At 41.7% G+C, this 14,179-nt stretch overlaps 1 protein-coding gene across 15 annotated transcripts in view; it reads right to left on the reverse strand.

The window, feature by feature from the left end:
* FHOD3 (formin homology 2 domain containing 3) overlaps positions 1-14,179 on the reverse strand; it is a 464,819-nt gene that overhangs the window by 249,432 nt on the left and 201,208 nt on the right. For all 15 annotated transcript variants that reach the window (XM_025429108.3, XM_025429100.3, XM_025429109.3 and 12 more), the window contains exons 4-5: positions 12,549-12,616; positions 3,776-3,881 (exon numbers count right to left, since the gene is read on the reverse strand). In XM_025429108.3, the coding sequence (XP_025284893.1) occupies positions 3,776-3,881; positions 12,549-12,616 (174 nt within the window). The remainder of the gene's footprint in view (positions 1-3,775; positions 3,882-12,548; positions 12,617-14,179) is intronic.

A 14,179-nucleotide genomic window follows, 5' to 3' on the forward strand; every position in this document is an offset into this window, starting at 1 on the left:
CATGGAAACCACAGCAAAGCTGCTTGCCCTCTCCCTCCGCCTCATGACTGACCCCCATGCTTCTCCTGAGTAGCCTTTGTGGGGCACGCGGGCCTCCTCCCAGAACTGTGAGTTACAAAACCACCAAACTCTGAGCAGGTGTTCTCAAGATCTGCATCTGGCCTCACCATACCCTCACCCAAGGTAATATGGTTGAAATAAGGTTGAACAATGAGGCAATTCAAAGTTTGTCCTTGATTGTAAATGTCTGGTGGCTGCTGGCAGCTGATCACTACCTTAAAAAGCCTACAAGAGAAGTTCTTCAAAGTCAGGAAGGGGTGACTCAACATGTGGGCTAGGAAAAATGATAGTTTCTTTATATAAAAACACAAAAGTCACACTCTGAGAAATCTGTCATTTACATCCCTCAGAAGGTACCTTCCTGGCATGGACTCTGGTCAGATACATCCAAATGTGCTGATGTTTGCACACAGTGCCCTGCTCATGCTGAGTCTTCTGAGATTGAGCAGAAGTGGGGCAGGCATGCAAAGTCACCTCCATTCCATGGAAAACAGAGTATCTCGCAGTAACCTGAATGGGAGTAAGCACCTGCTCATTCTCCAGGGAATTCATGGGGAGCCTCTGGCCTTCAGTAAATGTGCATTAGTGGAAAGGAAAAATCTAAAGGCAAGGCCCTGGTGGTGGTGATGAAACCACAGAGCGTCCTCCTATTTAAGGAAGGGGTGTCTGCAGCAAGGCATCTTTGTCAGTGGTATTTTCTACACAGAGAAGGAGCAGATGGTCAACAAGACTCTCTCCTGGCTGTGCTTGGACATCCAATTCTTAATAATTTGCTAATTGACTTTAGCACCTGCCTGATACTGCAAATTGTGAATAAACCACTGCCGCAAATATATAAAATAAATAACATAAATAACCATCGCCCGTTTAATGAGAAGCATTACGGTAGAGAGCCTCGATGAAGTATTCTGCATCAGTACCATATTTCCCTACTGGGAAGCACAATTCACACAGCTCATCATCTGGGGCCTTTGTGCAGCCGCTGAGCTTCCTCTGCCCCAGCATGATTTCCTCCACGGCAGGGAGGCCCTCACTCCCACCTACTAAGCCACCACAGGCCTACTTACTTAAAAGAGCTTCCTCAGCAGGGCTGACCCCTTGCCTCCTAATTCCACCTGTCTGGCAGGCACTGGTAACCCTCAGGCCTAACTAGAGTTGGCGTTTCTCTCTTGCTGCCTCCCCTTAGAGTCCAGGAAGCCTAATTATCTGCCAACCTCCCTTGCAGCTACAGGTGGTCATGTGGCCTGGTTCCAACCTATTGAGAGAGGTCTGCAAGGGGCTTCTGACAAAAATGTGGCCTTCCTGGGGCGCCTGGGTGACTCAGTTGGTTGAGCAGTTGCCTCTTGATTTCGGCTCAGGCCCTGATCTCAGGATCCTGGTATTGAGCCCTGCATGGGGCTCCATGCTCAGTGGGAAGTCTGCTTTAGATTCTCTCTCTCCCTCGCCCTCCCTCCACTGCATGCACACTTGCTTGCTCTCTCTCCCTCCCTACCTCCCTCCCTCTCATAAATCAAATAAATCTTAAAAAAAATATATGACCTTCCTGATAAGGGCTGATAAGGGTTGATCCCTGCTAGCAGAGCCTTCCCCCTCAACCCAGGCTTGGCTATAGATCAATGTAGAGGTTTACATTGATGTTACACTATAAAAACATACATATATACACACTCCAAGATAAGGGTCAGAAGAAGAAAGATAAGCACATAGATGGTTATAATATTACTTCCAGAGAGAGATGTGTGTATATACTTTAAGCATAACAACAATAATTAACATACCATGTGGATTCACTATTCAGAATTAGGTGATTTGAGGTTTCTTTCCTTCCAGTGGTTTGACTTACAAACAGCCATCAGGCAGGTGGAAAATAAACTAGAAGACTTTCCCTCACCCTTATCTGTGTGTCTTCCCCTGTTCTATGAGTGGGACCTGTGTGAAAAGAAAGCTAAGGAGAATCTCTTCAGACACAAAGACAGCCTCACTGGGAGGCAAGAGCCTTCTATGGTTCATCTGTCTACTGCCCCCATAAAAGCTTCCACGTTTTAATTACAGTGGAGATAGAAGTCATCAAATTCATTCATAAGCCATCATTACTGATAACCTGTAAGGAGGATGAACCACACACCCAGGAAAAGATTGAAGATGGGCAAAAGGAGGCGACTCCCCAGCCTCCCAAACACCACAGACCAGAAAGGGAAGGCTAAGAACTCTCTCTCATGCACACATTTAGCATTTATTCAGAGACAGAAACTATTAACATTGACTTGAAAATATGTCCTTAAATATTTTTTTTTTATCTTCATGAGCCCAAGTTTTCTCTCTTGCTCTTTGCTGCTGTGGCTCCCCAGGAGCCAGGGACAAAAGGGAAGGCCTCGGTTGGCTGTGCTGGGTGACAACACAATAGGAGGCTCCTTCTCAGGGCAAAACTGCAAGAGATGGTTTCACTCCACAGGTCTCATTCAAGTCTAACCATGGACATGTGATATTAAATCACATGTCACCTACTCATCCTTCACCCAAAGGAAACAAAAGCACTATTTTCCCCCGTCTATGAACATAGAAGATGGAGCTGTGGGGTTGCAGGTATACATGGAGAGGAAGGAACAAAAGCTGGATGAGACATGTGCCACAGAGCCTGGGCGCTGCCCCTGCTTGACCGGGCCCTAGAGAGACAGACTTTAGCAGGCAACTGCCTCATGTCTTTGAGTCTCACAGCCTTCAGTTGCAAAATGGGGATGAGACTGAACTACATGAAATCTCTCCTTTTACCGGCCAAAACTGTTGATAGCAGTGATTTCTTAGGGTCCAACTGAATAATTTCTGCTCTCCCCAGTCACACTCTTATGGGATCAAATAAAATTATTTATATGAAGGTGGACAAAAATAGTATAACCAAAGAGCATTAACTTTATGAACTGGAACAGTGATCAGTGCTTCAAACTGGACACATACTTCACTTTGGAGGGAGGGAGGGGAGAAAGGAGAGAGGGGAGGAGGGAAAGGAGTGAGGGAGGGAGGGAAGGAGAAAGAAGAAAAGAGAGAGAGGAAAAGAAAAGAAAAGAAAGAAAAGAAAAGAAAAGAAAAGAAAAGAAAAGAAAAGAAAAGAGAAAAGAAAAGAAAAGAAAAGAAAAAAGAAAAGAAAGAAAAGAAAAGAAAAGAAAAGAAAAGAAAAGAAAAGAAAAGAAAAGAAAGAAAAAAGAAAGACAAAATTATACAGATAACTTTCAGACTCCTTCTTTATAGGGCAAGTTCCAGGCCCATCCCAAACCTACCAAGTCAGAAACACAAGGACCCAGTGAAGAATGTGTGCTTCTGACAAAGACTCCCAGTAACAATACAAGTTGAATAAAACTTTTTTCCCCAGAAAATAAATTGGCCTCTTTGGCTTTGGGTGACTTTCTGTTGAAATGCAGACTCATTTAGTGTGCTCTTTTCCTTACCAAATGAAAGAAATTATAAAGAACTTAATGTGAAGTAGGTTTTTTTTTCTTCTTCATAACCAGGAAGAGATGTTAGGTAAAAACCAGTAAAGTTAGCTCAGTCACTAGTTACCAGGAAGTGATAAAACCTGATGAAAGTGTCATCTTTTGCTACAGAGGGTCTTTGTCACTTTACTCCATAATCCAAATCTTTTTAAGAGGTCTCGGTATGGAAGCTCCTGGAGGCGATGCCAGGCCCCCCTTGCCACGGGTGGGGCTCACATGTCATAACTTACCCCTCAGGATGTAATTCTGATAGTTCTGGTCCGCCTCAGCTCCCACCTTGATCAGACACGTCAGACCTTCAGCCATCACAAATTCGTGCACCAAATCCTTGTCATCCTGGCAAGAAAGAAGGGAGAAAAAAAGACTTCAAATAGTATCCCAGTCCATCCTCCATCCACGCTGTTAAAACTATGTACGAGCCTTTGAAGCCAGACTGACCTCTAAAGATTGCTCTGCTCTATTCAAATGAGGCATCTTAACTGTTGCCAGAGGAATTTTACAACTAGTCTCCACATTGTTGGTTGCCAAAGACCAATTATTGCCTTCTGGGCAATCTAATAAAGATAAAGCAAATGAATCCCCTGTCAGGAATATTTATAGTGTTGTGTTTTTCATTCTTCAAAAATCACGAGGCTCTGTGCCCCCACAGGTCCCCAGGGACTGCCCACATGAAGCTTGCTGGGTGTCAGCATCAGGAAATGTTTGATTGCAGCACAGACCATCAAGTGGAGGATTTGAAGCCACCCGTGTGTTCCAAAAGACAGTCCTTAAGGTCAGTGGTTAGAGGGGTCTTGCAAATGGTATCTAAGTTGGGAAGCAGTTTCTCCACCTCCCAAGTTGTGCTGCTTGCAGGACCAGCCTGGAAGCAAAGCACACAACCAGACGTGCATCTAGGGCAGCCACGTGACCCCACAAATGGTCCACTTTGGCAGACCAGCAGACTCAGGTCACAGAAGGCAGAACACAGAAGGAATATCAGGGACCATCTAATTCGGTGGTTCTCAAAGAGAGGTGTCCAGACTCACAGGCAGCATGAGCATAACCTGGGCACTTGCGAGAAATGCAAATACCCTGACTTACTACATAGAAAACTCTACCATGAGGCTCAGCAATCTGTGCTTAACGCATCCTTCAGGTGACTCAGGGGTGCTCAGACGGGTCTCATCCCTGACTCTTTCACATTAGGATTATCTGGGGAGCTTTAAAAAGGAGTAGGAAGCAGGACCCTACCCAGACAGATTTAATCAGAATTTTTAGGGGTGGGGTCCTGGCTTTGTTATTAAATTCCCAGGAAATCCTAAAGGGCAGCCAGTTCAAGGACCATTGACCTAAGCCAACCTTCTCTTTACAGATAAAGATTCAAAACTTTGGTCGAGATTACCTCTGTCCAGCTAGCCCAATCATTTTCTGTAGTACCAAGTTCTACAGAGCTCTATGAGAGGGATTTTTCCACTACTATTTCAGGAGATTTCCTCAATTGGACAGTGCCTGGTCTCAAATGCAGTGGGCCTAAGACTGGAACATTCATCTTCAATTATAACAACAGAGCAAAATTATATATATAAAAAAAAACCCTCAGTGATGTAAATAGTAGAAAGCTTAATGGAATAATGAAGGGTTATTATTATAGGAATGGCCAGCAACCATAGTTTATCTCCAAAAAAGAAAAAAAATAATTTCGGCAAGCAGGCATAATTCTCCTGTCCCTCTGTGAAATCAGCCCCTCATTTTGATTTTATGGCATTTTCCAATTATATGGATGGAGGACTTGAGCTAAGTGTGGGCAGGCCAGGAGAAGGTTCCCTTTGAACCCAGAAAACACTCTCAATGTTCAGAGGGCACTGGGTGGTGGGGAGTAATGCTTGTGCCCTGAAGGTAATGAAAGACAGCTGTGTTAACTCAGACTTTAAGATAATCATGGCTTTGGAAGCATGAAAAAAAAAGTGGAACAATATCATGAGTTTTTGGAAAATTACTTTACACTCGTATGTATAAAGGAAATAAAAATAATTCTCCCACCATCCATATCCTTTTCCACCAGCATATGTGAAAAGTGAACATTTAGATGAGCTCATGTCTAGTCAGAAAGTTTTTCCAAGCATGTAACAAATGTTTATTACTTTAACTAAACCTAGATTCACACATGACTTCATGGTGAAAAAGTGAGAACAAGCTCTCAAGAAACCACTCAAGCTAATCGCTAATATTAATACAGCAGAGAGTTGGCTGCCTGGCAAAGGTACTTGGAAAAAACACGGACAGGGGAGACAATGTTTATAAAAACTCAGAACCCCAACTAAAATTTATGTACATATGTAGATAAGGCACTTAAGAAATAGACATTTGTGGATAATAAATTGTGAAGAACATCCTCCAAATTGGCAATGTCTGAGATTTTGAACACATACCCCGAAATACTTAGGCATTAATAAATGATTTCTAAAACACTGGTTTCCGACTGGAATAAAATAAAAATGTTAACTCTAACTGATAAGGGATTATCCCTGTGTTTCAGAATTTTCTACATTAGCCACATTTTAACCTACAATTTTTTTAATGCATATTAGTCAAGGAATATTCAATTCAACAGAAAAGACCAATGGCTTTGTATTTTACACCCTTATACTTTAAGTTCCAGAAAGAACCCCTGTATGTAAAAAACACAGGATGAGGGAAATGCAGACTGTGGGTGTGGGAGAAGGAGATCCAAGCCCCAGACAGCTTGCAGCCTGTGTAATCCATCCAACACCCAATGATGCCTGCCCTGGTTCGAGCTGTTTTGTGGTCTTCCAAACAGATTATACACTTTTGGTAGCAGCACCTTCTTCCTTGCTGACTTAATGCCAGCAAAGGCTGCTCAAAAATAGCTGTTTCATGAATAAATGGTAGAAATAACATTCCCGAGAATTCAGAATACTGCAGAATAAACTCAGTGAAGGACAATATGCTATAAACATTGGGGTGTAGGTGTCTCAGTTTTTCATTGCATCTGTATCCTTGGGATAAATACCCAGCAATACAATTGCTGGGTCCTAGGGCAGTTCTATTTTTAACTCTTTGAGGAAGCTCCACACAGTTTTCCAGAGTGGCTGCACCAGTTCACATTCCCACCAACAGCGCCAAGAGGGTTCCCTTTCTCCACATCCTCTCCAGCATTTGTTGTTTCCTGTCTTGTTAATTTTCCCCATTCTCACTGGTGTGAGGTGGTATCTCATTGTGGTTTTCATTTGTATTTCCCTGATGGCAAGTGATGTGGAGCATTTCCTCATGTGCTTGTTGGCCATGTCTATGTCTTCCTCTGTGAGATTTCTCTTCATGTCTTTTGCCCATTTCATGATTGGATTGTTTGTTTCTTTGCTGTTGAGTTTAATAAGTTCTTTATAGATCTTGGATACTAGCCCTTTCTCTGATATGTCATTTGTAAATATCTCCTCCCATTCTGTAGGTTGTCTTTTAGTTTTGTTGACTGTTTCTTTTGCTGTGCAGAAGCTTTTTATCTTAAGTCCCAACAGTTCATTTTTGCTTTTGTTTCCCTTGTCTTCATAGATGTATCTTGCAAGAAATTGCTGTGGCCAAGTTCTAAAAGTGTTGCCTGTGTTCTCCTCTAGGATTTTGATGGATTCTTGTATCACATTTAGATCTTTCATCCATTTTGAATTTATCTTTGTGTATAGTGTAAGAGAATGGTCCAGTTTCATTCTTCTGAAAATGGCTCCAATTTTTCCAGCACCATTTATTGAAGACACTGTCCTTTTTCCAGTGGATAGTCTTTCCTGCTTTGCCGAATATTAGTTGACCATAGAGTTGAGGGCCCATTTCTGGCTTCTCTATTTTGTTGCACTGATCTATGTGTCTGTTTTTGTGCCAGTACCACACTGTCTTGATGATCTATACTATATGTTGGTATATCGAACTCCAATTAAAAAAATAAACAAAAATAAATAAATAAATAAATTTGGTGAAGGAATGTCCCACAAGACCCCAAACATATTTATTTTGTTTTATTTTTAAAATTTTTCACCATGGAAAACATTAACTATATACAAAAGACAGAACAATTTAGTAAATCCCAGGTGCCAATCAACTTATACCAATCCTGTTTCTTCTATCACCCCATATTAATTTGTCTGTCTGCTGCCCTATTAATTTGAAGCGAATCCCAGACATCACATCAATTAATCCATAAATACTCCAATATGCATCTCCAAAATACAGAAACTCTTTAAAATCATGTATTCATAATAAAAAACTAATACTCTGTTATTAAATGTCCAGTCAGTAACCAAAATTCCAACTGTTTCATAAATACGGTTTTGTGTTTTTATGTTTGTGTTTTTTGTTTTGTTTTCTTACATTTTGTACCAAAATCCAAATAAGATCCACATGTGTATTTAAATGCCTTCTACTTCATCTTTCCCCCTCTCTTGATTTATGTGTTAAAGAAACAAGGTCATTTGTCCTGTAGAGTAGCCTATAGTCTGGATTTTGTTGATTGCTCCACTGTGATATAGATTAACATGTGCCTCTGTTCCAGATCATTTATAAATTGGTTACTGCATATGGAGGCATGATGAGATCCAGGGTAGACTTTGTTGGCTTGACCACATCATCAGTGACAGTATGAATTCCCATGAGGAGCCACATACAATCTGTCTGTATCTCATTTCTATCATATCAGCAGGTCTTGATGCTCAATGCCTGGATCCATTCATTTAGGGTTGCAAAATTGTGATATTTTAATTCTATTACTCCTTCTTATAAGCTAGAAGATTATTACAAGCAAAACTTCCCCTCAACCATTGTTTGATTATCCTAAAGTCAACATAGACAATTTATTATTTTTGGTGTAATTGTAAAACTCTAGAAGAAAACATAGGCAGTAATTCCTTTGACCCCAGCCCTAGAAACTTTTTCTAGACATCTCCTAAGGCAAGGGAAACAAAAACAAAATTAAACTACTGCAGCCACACCAAAATAAAAAGCTTTTGCACAGTGAAGGAAACCATTAACAAAGCAAAAAGGCAACCTACTTCTTGAGAAGGTATTTGCAAATAATGTATCCAATAAGGGGTTAATATCCAAAATATATAAAAAAAACTTATACAATTCAACACCAAAAAACCACAAATGATCCAATTCAGAGCAGAGGACCTAAATAGACATTTTTCCAAAGGAGACATGCAGATGGCTAACAGACACATGAAAAGATGCTCAACATCACTCATCATCAGGGAAATGCAAATTAAAACTATAATGAATTAGTACCTTACACCTGTAAGACTGGCTAAACTCAAAATCATAAGAAATAACAAGGGTTAGTGAGGGTGTGGGAAAAGGATCCCTCGTGCACTGTGAGTAGGAACACAAATTGGAGTGGCCACTGTGGAAAACAGTATGGAAGTTCTTCAAAAAATTGAAAGTAAAATTATCATATGATCCAGTAATTTCACTATAAGGTATTTACCCAAGGAAAATAAAAACACTAATTCGAAAAGATATATACACTTCTATGTTTATTGAAGCATTATTTACCATAGCCAAGATATGGAAGCAACCCAAGTGTCCATCCCAGATGAATCAAAAAGGTACAATGTGTACATGTGTATACACACACACACACACACACACACACATTACTCAGCCACAAAAAAGAATGAGATCTTGCCATTTGCAGCAACATGGATGGACCTAGAGGATACAATTTTAAGTGAAATAAGTCAATCAGAGAAAGACAAATACTATAGGACTTAACTCATATACAGGATTTAAAACAATAACAAATGAACAAAGGAAAAAGAGTAAAAAAAAGAGACTCAAATACAGAGAATTAACTGGTGGTTGCCAGAGGGGAGGTAAATGAAGAGATGTATGAAATAGGTGAAGGGGATTGAGAGTACACTTATGATTAGCAGTGAGTAATGTATAGAAGTATGGAATCATATTGTACACCTGAAACTAATAAAATACTTCATGTTAATTATACTTCGATAAAAAAATTTTACGGCAAATGGTAAAATAAATGTGAGGATATTTTTTAAGTGGGGGAGGGGTAAAGGGAGAAGGAGAGATTGAACCCTAAGCAGGCTTCATGCTCAGCACAGAGCCTGACACAGGGCTCGATCCCACCACCCTGAGATTATGACCGGAGCTGAAATCTAGAGTTGGACATATAACTGAGCCACCCAGGCACCCCTAAATGTGAGAGTCTAAAATTTTACCCATTTTCAAAATAATCAGCTGGTTCACTAGCATCTTCTAAAGGTGACCTATTCATCATTATTCCTCAGTATCATTATGAACTCATCAACACAAACTTACCTGATGTGTTTCAACCCATTGTAATTATCCTAATTGAGGTTTCAATTTTCTAACCAGACAGTGGGAGGTGATTCAAGATCCTCCTGAGTTCTTCCAGCAACAATCCTAGTAGTACCTGATAGCTTCCTTGCTTCCTTGGGTTAAAAAAAAAATTTTTTTTAACCCATTTCCTACTCCAGACTTGGAATCAGCTATTTCTCCAAGGAGCTCTGGTTCCTTTCAGTTTTTTAAAATCACAATCTCAATGCTAGTGGTGCTTTTTTGGTAAACTCAGAGCTGGAAGTATGCTTAGTTGCTTGTTTGTTAAACAATAAACACCGTGGGTTCATTCTGCTACTTCCAATTGTATTTGGGAATACAGAATTTTTAACTTAACCTCTTCTACCTTTCTATTTTCTTTCTCCCCAACACCAAAAATCCAAAGCCCTAAGAACTCTAAAAATGACCAAGTGAGAACACACACACACCAGTCACAGAATAGCAATATGACACCAGCAGCAGCAACAGATTATGAACAGTTGTGTGGTTTCTTTTTGTTCCTAGAGTAGATCTATCAAAGTACACAAATCACAATGTTTTAAAGTCATTTGGAATAACTAACTCTTCTCTGTTCAGTTTGGCCACAGCTGGACACTCAAGGGGGTAAACACAGGTTTTAAAATAAGTCAAAACTGAACAGAAACAGCAGGCAGGATGAGGGACTCGAGGAGTGGCAGGAGCATGACCCTCTGGTAGTACAATGAGAGTCCAGCTCACATGCATCAAGGGATCTGAGTTACAGAGAAGGATGTAATCGAGGGTAAACAAGCTTTTTTTTTGTTATTGTTCAGCTAAGGAACAGGGAGATACAGATGGAACTTCAAAACAAGAAAGACCGAAGACATAGACATCTTCTAGAAGACTATCCAATGCACCTAGTCTATTCATCCATTGCCTACACAGCCCCAGACATGTGCTGGGCCCCCAAGACCCAGCAATGAAATCCAGGGAGCTCGCACACAGCTAGACTCAGACGACTGTCCTGTAGTCCATTAAGTTCTATGCTAGAGAGAAGCATGGGGAACTTCTGAGGTATTTGGAGGGACTGAGAGGAGTCACTTAGGGAGAGGGACCCTAGCTGGAGGAGATACCAGGATATAATCTAAGAGACACAGAGAGTGGATGTGGGGTGGTAACACATGCTAACACAGAAGCAATAGGTCCCAAGACAAAGGTGCAGAAAAGGATGTGGCTTGCTCCCAGAATACAACCGTGGGTAGAAGTGAAGCCAGAGAAGTGGGCAGCAGAGGCCAGATCCATAAGGGCTTCCATGTTATACTGAGAAATTCAGATGTCATCCAGAAGGCTACATGGAACCAGCAAGAAAAGGATTTCCTCAAAGCCCTCTGGTAGGAAGTTCAAGAACAGACTGAGATGGAGAGAACCAAAGGCAGGAAGTACTCAAGGACAGCTGTTGCAATTTTTCCAGAAGAAACAGCCTGAACCAAGGCAGATCCCAGCCCCTGAGATGTGTGACATGAGGGAGCAGTGACACAGTAGGTTCACAACCATAACCACAACCAGATCCAAGAGGACTCCTGTCCAGAAATGTCGACACTGAGAAGGGATTCTGCTCTGGGAGAAGGTAAGAGCATAGTTGACCAAGTCTAAGGAACAATGGAAAGAGAATGTGCAGATGGAATGGACTGCTGGCCTGCTGTTTTTGTCAACCTCAGGAAGACATCCATGAGGGGACTGCCACCCTGACAGAACTATCACTGACGATGAAAATTTTTTAAGAATGTGAATAAAACAGTTACTGGAGAGAAGCAGAATATATCTGCTTATATAGGGTCCAAAACCATTAGAGAAGGAACACTGAACCTCTGCAGATACCAGTTCATGCAAATGCCATCCCAACTCGGCCCAGACAGCAGCCTCTTCCTCCTCCCCTGGCTCTGTCAGTCTCTCTCCTGCAGTCTCATGTCTCGGAGCTTGTCCCAGCCCTCTTCACTAGGTTCACGACTTTCTCAGGGCAGGGAAAGAGGGAAGGCTTAGGAGAGAAGGATAAAATGGACCCTGAAAGAGGAACTTGCCCATGTGCATAAAGGACAGGTCCTCAGCAGCACCATTTACGTACCAGCAAATGCTGGCGATAAACCAAAGTGCCTGCCAATAGAAGAATGAACAAGGCAGCTTGTGCTTCATTCATACAAAAGGACATTCAGAGCTGTATCAGTCATGCCTACATCTGGCCCACTTTCAGTAAGTAAGCTGAAGTACAACACCCGCAGCATAACATAGATGAAGTCAGCAGAAGAGGAGACAGATATTGTTGGACACTGTCCACCACCAGCATGGAAACATGCATGCCTGTGACCATCATGAGGGAGGGGACCTGGGGGAGGGAGAGGATGGCTGGAATTAGGGAGAAAACAAGACCTCAGTTATACTTGCAGTAAGTTTTTCTTTTTGAAAGCCTGAAGTAAATATGGAAAAACATGATTTGATAAAGTTGTCTTTACTTCTTATGTTTGAAATATTTGATATGGTAAAAATACTCTCAACTGAGATATTTTGACCTGACATTTTAATCTAAAGAAACTTTTCTTTCTATAGTCAGTAAGAGGTAGAAACATGTCTGTATTTAATTCCATCAGCAATGCAAAAGCAGGGCGTAAGAGTACATTTTTCTTCTTTTTTTACCTGAAATATCTGCTTCAGGGAGAAAAGGGCCCTTCTTAAATCTCGCCCACTGGAGTTGTACAGTTTCTCTGAAATAAAAAAAAAAAAAACATAACATACAGGATTAATTAAACTGACTCAATAAATGGTCAAAATACAGGATGTGAACAATTAACAGAATTTCCACTGGAAAGGTGAGTAGACTGAATCCATTTAAGATACAGACCTCACCTCAGACAGTGTAGAGAACAATCTGGGCTGCTACAGGTGGCCACAGGAGGGGCTAAGAGAGGTGAAAACATCACCACCCAACACGTTCACCCGCAGCCTCCACCCTCCCTCTCTCCAGACTTCTGTTCCCAGCTGTTTGTAGACCATTGCACTTGATGGCCAACTCTACCCAGAAAATTAACAAAGCAAGATGGAATGCATCCTCCCACCTGCCTCCTTCCTTGCCTCACAGCCCTTGCACCACCATGCTTTCTGCAGCTGAGCTCAGCTTTGAGGCACCTCCTTTTCCCTGGGATCTGATGGTCACCTTGAGAGACCCAAGGGCAGTACAGAGGCTTTAAGGACAGGAGTCCTTGGTGATGGCCCTCTACAGAGCCCTAGCTCTGCCTATACCTCAGCTCTCACTCATGTTCAAGAATGGATTTGGCCCTGAGCAAGGCAGATGGAGGAGCCCTGTGTTAGTCTTCTCTGGCTCAAAACTCAGGCCAACTTCTACAACCCCCAGTGTGCTGTTAGGCACATTTAACATATACTAGTTAGGCCAGGTGTGGTGTATAAGGAGGTGACCCTGACCTAGGACTCATCCTCCAGAAGTCACAGTGTGCCAGGGAGACAAATGAATTGAATATGCCACAATTCCTAATTACAATTAGAGTTACAAAGTGCTGAGGCACACAGGAGGAAGGAAGAAACCAGTTATTACAGTGTATGTAGAATGCCTGGGAGCATAGACTCTGCTCAACTTCACACAAGTCAGGCTTGGCCCTGACCCAGGTGACTCAGAGGTCAGGTTAGGTTCCTAACTTTGGGTACCACCAGACTGACCCAATAAAAATCGTGCATTTCCTGAGCACCTGCTAGGAACTGTTCTTGGTAGTAGTTAGTGAAGAGTGGACTTAGAGCAAAAACTAAGTGATCAGAAAGCCCACATTTCAAAGCTGGGATCACCAGCTACTTGCTATATGACCTTGAACAAAGTAGTTTACCTTTCCTAAGTCTTGGATCCCGTCTATAAAATAAGAACATTCAATAAGAGATTTAGAGGGAAAAAAAAAAAAGAGATTTAGAGGAAGACCGTTTTCGCGTTAAATCAAACACTGATATGATGAAGAGTGATACCAAATTATTTTAAATGTTAAGAATAAAGCAATCAAAAGCAATATCATACTGGAGGCCAGCCATTCTGAGCTTCGATTCCAGCCTATGGGGGGCAATATGCAGAACCACATTCACTGCTTACATCACAGACTTGGGTAGAAGGGCATGGAACACATAGGTCTATGAGATTTTGCAGAAGTCTGGTCATGAGATGAATATGTCCGCTTGCACAGTAACTCTAGAAGGCAATAGGCTCCCACCTTAGATTTAAAAGGATGAATGGTAGGTGGGGCTCAGCTTTTGCATGGTAGTAGCTTCCTCTG

This window comes from Canis lupus, chromosome 7, assembly GCF_003254725.2.
Source record: "Canis lupus dingo isolate Sandy chromosome 7, ASM325472v2, whole genome shotgun sequence".
NCBI classification, from domain to species: domain Eukaryota; kingdom Metazoa; phylum Chordata; class Mammalia; order Carnivora; family Canidae; genus Canis; species Canis lupus.